This window comes from Clarias gariepinus, chromosome 28 (assembly GCF_024256425.1).
Source record: "Clarias gariepinus isolate MV-2021 ecotype Netherlands chromosome 28, CGAR_prim_01v2, whole genome shotgun sequence".
Lineage (NCBI taxonomy): Eukaryota > Metazoa > Chordata > Actinopteri > Siluriformes > Clariidae > Clarias > Clarias gariepinus.
In genome coordinates, this window is record NC_071127.1 from 9,625,453 (window position 1) to 9,631,999 (window position 6,547).

The 6,547-nt window shown below is 36.7% G+C and overlaps 1 protein-coding gene across 1 annotated transcript; it reads right to left on the minus strand.

Annotated features, from left to right (window-relative positions):
• Positions 1-1,766: 1,766 nt before the first annotated feature.
• srd5a1 (steroid-5-alpha-reductase, alpha polypeptide 1 (3-oxo-5 alpha-steroid delta 4-dehydrogenase alpha 1)) lies at positions 1,767-6,362 on the minus strand. Its single transcript, XM_053490135.1, has 5 exons — positions 5,986-6,362; positions 4,341-4,507; positions 3,896-3,997; positions 2,742-2,892; positions 1,767-2,420 (listed from the first exon to the last, which is right to left on the minus strand). The coding sequence occupies exons 1-5, from the start codon at positions 6,315-6,317 to the stop codon at positions 2,354-2,356; spliced, it is 819 nt and encodes a 272-aa protein (XP_053346110.1). The 5' UTR covers positions 6,318-6,362; the 3' UTR covers positions 1,767-2,353.
• Positions 6,363-6,547: the final 185 nt, after the last annotated feature.

Below are 6,547 nucleotides of genomic sequence, written 5' to 3' on the forward strand. Positions count from 1 at the left end.
CCTCCTTTGACATGCACCTAAATTTACCCTTAACTTCAGTTACCAGTTTTTAGTTCCAGAAATAGAAGTATCAGTTTGTTTGTTTGTTTATAGACAAATAAATAATAGCAGTTTTTGTCTCATGAAATACTGTAATAAAAAAAAAATGTCTTATCCTTGTGGGGACATTTGATCTAAACACACACACTTCTCTCAATATTCTTGTGAGGACCCTTTGACATTATTGCCAATGAACCACGCCTACACCTAAAATTAACCTTAAACACCTCAGTTACCAAAAGGAAATGATTTTGTTAGTTCCAGAACTGGAAGCATCAGTTTGTTTATTGATATATTAAGTAATAGCAGTTCTTCCGGGGACTCGTAAAAAAAAACAAAAAAACATTTCTAATTCTTGTGGGGACACTTGATCTATACACACAACCACACAAACACGTTTGTCTTAATATTCTTGTGTGGAACCTCCTTTAAAAGTTATTACCGCTAATAAACTCCACCCTAAACCTAAATTTAACCTTAACCTCAGTTACCAAAGAAAACCTTTTTTGCCTAGTTCAGAAATAGAAGCATCAGTTTGTTTGTTTATAGACAAATATACAATAACGTTTTTCCCTTCTGCGGAACTAGCAAAAAGTTAAAAAAAAAAAAAAAAACGGGATATTTCGTATATATATGGGGATATTTCATCCAAACACAGACTTCCACACACATCGTCAAGAATCAGTAAAAATTCTATGTCTGCTTTTTTACTGAGTAAAAAAAATAAACTTTTTAAAACTACTGCAAAGAGGTTATTAGTCTAAATGCAATGTTCGTCTATATCTTCGGTCTCAAAAAAGTAGTGAGGTAATTACAAGGAAGACTGGCCTCTCATCTCGTGATTATACTGTATGTACATTTTTATGGTAAAATAAAATAAAAATAAATTGGTTCATGTTCTTGTAGGAAAACTGGTTTTCTGAAACATTACCACCAGTACCACATCAAAGTGAAATATTTTACTATAACAGCATGTCCTAAGGTATTTTATACCTCTTAAACAAAATTGTGATAATTGTAATTTTAAATAGTTAAAAAAATGAAATGTCATCATTGCTAACGGTTTATAAGGTATGTCCAATGATGTGTACAGTTCCTGAAACAAGATATCACATAATATAGCAGCTATAAACTAATTAATTTAACAACAAAAACTAGAGAAACTAGAGAATTCCTCTATCCTGAAGAATGCAATAATCCTGGAAATACCTTCCATAAATGTGAAAGAAACTTCTTACAGAATGCTTCAATGTTAGGAAACAAAAACATTTCGTTAAACATAAACATAAGGATAGTTTTGCAAAAATTTTTTGATTATGTCTGTAAATTACAGACATTAGGGGGTACTAACCTTTACACATGACTGTACGTGCATGACTCTATACATTTATTCCCCAACCAATAGTGCCGTTTTTCTTTTCTTTTTTTCTATAGGATAATTCATAGCAAGACTTAAGAAAAGCTAAAATGAATTAATTCTTATTTATATATCAGCTTTATCCTGCTAAGGGTTACAGAGCCATAAACCCTGGATGACTAAATTACAAATATCAGAGTGAAGCCAATGAACAAATCCTGAATGTGCTTTGGTCTGTTTGGTCACCACACATAGTTCAGCTTGTTCAAAGAGGAATAGAGGCCTGTCTTCCGTGTGACAGTGTTGGCATAACAGACGTATGAAAAAACACTCATTATCATCTATACTGCTTTATTCTTTATACAGGGTTGCTGGGGGGCCTGGAGCCTATCACAGGAGACAGGGCACGAGGCAGAGCACATCCTGGACAGGGATGCCAATCCATTACAGGGCACACACACACACACACACACACACACACAGTCACAAATTACTGGGTGTTTGGAAACGCCACTTAGCCTAATATGTGTGTCTTTGGACAGTAGGAGGACACTGGAGTACACGGAGAAGACCCACCAAGCCCGGGGAGAACATGCAAACTCAATGCACACAGAGACAGGAATTAACCCTGGCTGGGAATCGGACCCGGACCCTGGGCTGTAATGAATTTAAAAAATAGATTTTGAAACCCTTTATATATATATAACTTTATTATTTTTCAGTAAAGTTCATCTGGCCTCGGTTTACAAGACAATATGCAAAATACAGGCCTTGAGATGTAATTATTTATCAATGCCTCCTGAACCATTATACTGTATATATTTTTTTAGTGGACTAACAATGCCTGTAGTGGCTTGATCCAGTACTTAGACGTTCAACAAAATATGAAACTTGCTTATACTTCATAATAAAATGTGTAGATGTTCGTTGTATGAGAATGCATACTGAGTTACTTCTTCAGAACACAAATGGAATGAGAGCTCTCCTTGATTTCGGATAATCCTCGAATTTCTCAAGATACCACCTGTAGGACAAAATGGATAAAAGCAATTACGGTCTTGCTGTAAATAAAGCCTGCAGAGCAACACATTTAACTAGCACATAAAAATGATGGGATGAGAACCACGCAAAAACTTGTTAATTAATTGTTGCTTCTATAATTTGAGGTGAAAACCATTGTACCATTTGAGGTTTCCTTACAAATCAAACCCATACTGTATATCTAACCATGCATTCACATTAGAAAGCAACAAACGCAATTTCAAATTCAGTCAAAACGCCACTTATTACATGCCATACTCGATTTTAAATCATTATACACATATTTAATAAAAGTTTAGCTTACTTGTGGTGGGAAATGGCTCGGCTGGAAAGGACGACGAAGCTGAAAAAAGCAAAGGCAACACTGTGGATTGAGTGAGCAGCCAAAGCAAATCCAGCCCATTCCACTATCTCACCCAGAAAATTCGCACCAGACACGTACTTGAATACTCCACCTACAAAAGACATTTCAGTATATTTATTTCACAGTGCTTTACATATCTCTGAACTTGATTGGTCAGACAGCGGTCTGGTGTTTAAGCTAAAGCGAAGCAACAGACTATAAAGATCACAATATACAGTATATCAGAAAATAGCTTTCTTCTAGGACGGGTATCATTAGTGTAACAATAGCCAGGTCCATTACTATTCCATGTTTTGTTATTTTTTTTATATGCATACAGTATAGCACTCTGTTCAATATTCTAATATACAAGTCATACACGTTCAAGTCAAACTGGGACTTATGATGAAACTTCTTATGAATGAAGATGTAAATCCAATTGATATTCATAAAAAGCTGCTTGTCCGTGAATGACATGCGTGGAACTTCTGCTCTTTGAAAATCAACTAATAACTCGCCAACTTGCAGAACAGATGCATACTTTATGGCTGGCTGACCTTAACACACTTATATATATATATATGTATGTATACTTATATATACACACACACACACACACACACACACACACACACAACACCACTTGCACATTACAGGAACTCGGCTTGAAGTTTTTGCCACATCCCCTGTACAGTCCTGCTCCAAGCCATTTTCACATGTTCAGCACATTAAAGGAGTTCCTGGAAAGTCAGCATTCAGACGGGAAGCAGTCCGATCATGGCTCTGGCATACTGAGAAAACTTTCTGCTTTGATTGTATCCAAGCACAAGTGAGACGCTGGGATAAGTCTATTAGTTTAACAGGTAGACTTTTCATTCTCATAACAATGCTCTGTTATTCTGCACATTTAAAAGTTCCGGTTTGACTTGAACGCCCCTTATAATTGTTATGTATTGTACTGTATATCCAAAGGTTCCTGTGAAGGTTTCTTAATTAACATTTTTTGGGGGGGGGGGGTTTCCTCAATCCTTCACATTTAAGTTTTGCCTTATTTGACTTTGTAGCAAAGGTTTTTGGTTTAACTGATGAAAAATTTTTTTTTTGCTTCTCTTAACCTCTGGGTATCTTGTAGCCCGTTTCTCCTGGACTGCGCAGGTTCCTTAGAATGTGGTCAGAATGAAGGTTAATTATCCATCCAACAAGCCACAGACAGGAGCCTGCATGAAAATGAATGAATTACATCAGCCTCATCATATCCTCTGACCAGAAGCAGAGAAATAAATTGTAGGTGTGCAAAGGAGAAGAAAACAACACAATCTGCTCCAACTACTAAAAGTGTTATACTATAAGACTTGAGCGCATCTACAAGCTTCAACTCAACATAATAAAGACTCTATTGCCATGATGAGCTGAAAAGCATGACAGATGTAAACACAGATGTTTACCCAGTAACCGGCAGGAGGGGTAACTAGTCCTGACTGTCCTCGAAGTTATGCATCAATGCGTTGCCTTTTCAGACAGTATACATAGAAAGAGTCCACTCCTTCTGTGATCACCCACCTGTGATGAAGCAGGGATGTGAAACCCAACCCTTAGGGAAGTCTGCATACTGGCTCAGGTATCTCACTTGCATATATCCATTATAAATGCAAAAAACAAATGCCAGGACAAATGATGCTAAGGGGGTGGGCTTTCCTCCTCGAATTAGAAAGGGATATATAAGAGACCTGGAAGAAGCACACAGTTTAAAGCAAGACAATGCACAGATAAACCACACTTATACTTGGACTGTAGTCAAGACAGAACTCAAATCTCAAGGGAAATTAGTTTATTTCCACTTTGTCTTTTCTTGATTTTATTTTATTTTTTAAGTTTAAAGATGTTTTAAAGAAGGCTTAGGCTCCGCCCACTTGACACAACCATGTCTGTATCCCGACATATTTGTCAAACTAAGGTCATGATTATGATGATTATGATTATGCGTGTTAGTCATCTTTAGAAACCACACTTAATAGTATAATATCCATGTTTAACAAGAGTCTCACTTTCTAAATGGCATAGTAGAGCGAGGCTTAATAAAAATTCATGCAATGGGTTGCTATAGCATCCAACAATCACTGCAAGGTGGGAGGGACTTTCATTTTATATCAATTTAACCTTTTTACACATATTACTATTATTATTAGCAATGTCTTCCAGCGGCATCATTCAATCACTGCAGGATGGGCGGAGCTTACTAGAATAGACAAGAAGAGATCGCTGTGAATTATTTTATTTCTATACAACAACACATTTTCATCACACTTCTAACACTAATGCTATTATTATTGCCACTACTAATTATTATTATTTAACATCCACCAAACACCCAGTGTATAGATTGGATTGGTGCTTGATGGCATAATGGTTAGCACTGCTGCCTTGCACCTTCAGGGTCAGGGTTCGATTCTTGCATCAGATCTGTGTGCATAAAGTTTGCATCTTCTCTCCGTGCTTAGTGGGTCCAAAGAAATGCAGGTTAGGCTAAGTGGAATTCCCAGATTGCTCGTAGTGTGTGAATGAGCGTGGACTCTGCAATGCAACGGATTAGCAGCATGTCCAGGATGTGCCCCAAGTCTCCTGGGAAAAAGGGCATTTTTTTTCTCTTGAAAATGTCTGATTTTTTATTAAGCATGCACGTTCATGCACATTTAATCTGATCGATCCTGAGCTCAGATTGCAGTATGGCAGGTGGACTGGTGACTGGAAAATTCTCCAAGGTATGAATGAGTTTAATTCCTGCCGCTATCCCAGTAAAAGCTCAGGATCTGGTGCAACTCTGACTAGGATCATTTTAGGATTCATTTGAATTTAAATTTTATTTGTGATGTACACAACAATACACATTGAAGCGCTTAAACCTCATAAAAGTTTACAAATACAAATTTACAGTTAAAATAAAATAGAAATATATAAAATATCTGGAATGTGAATCAATAAATCATTACACAAAGACTCATTTGCAGAAATAAATAAATGTACTTTTTTTTTTTTTTTTAAATGTGAGAGGAATTACACAGCAAATAGTTGTACATTATTTACAACAGTTTCCCTATTCACCTGTAGAGTTTTACCGTAATACCAAGAATACACAGCAGCCTGGGACATTAAAATACATGTTAGAACAAAAGAACAATAAATATTAGTACTGACCTTGGTGACTTACCTTTGGAAATAATGACAGAAGTACATGCCAAGAAGCAGCTGGTTAGGAAGGTTTGTTATCTTCGCGGGTGAAGCCCATAATATTAAACTCACAGGGACAAATAATGCAGGTAGCTCTTGGATGAACCACGCCACTTTAACATGAACCTGAAACCCGTTTTTATGGGAAGTGTACCTGCCGTAAGGGATGTCGTGAAACAGCAGAGTAACACACGCTGCCAGAGCCATGAGAATCATAAAATACGAAAGACAGTCCAAAATGTACAGTTCTTCCTCTTCAGAGGAAAACAACCCCAACAGAATGTTCTCCATGTTTAAAAAAAAATTAAACATATAAAAATTATTAGACTCAGGAAAAAACGATAGTCATTAATTGTCTTTCGACGCGCTGTCGTCCTATATTGTCCACCAATCAGCGCGCAGTGGGCGGGGCTTATCGCTTATCATTTTCCCAATATCTAACCTTTGTACAGCGTTTAAGATAAGAAGTGAATAATTTACAAATTTAGCACTACAGGTTTGTAGTGCATGAAAATACATGTATCTATGTATTTCCATGCAAC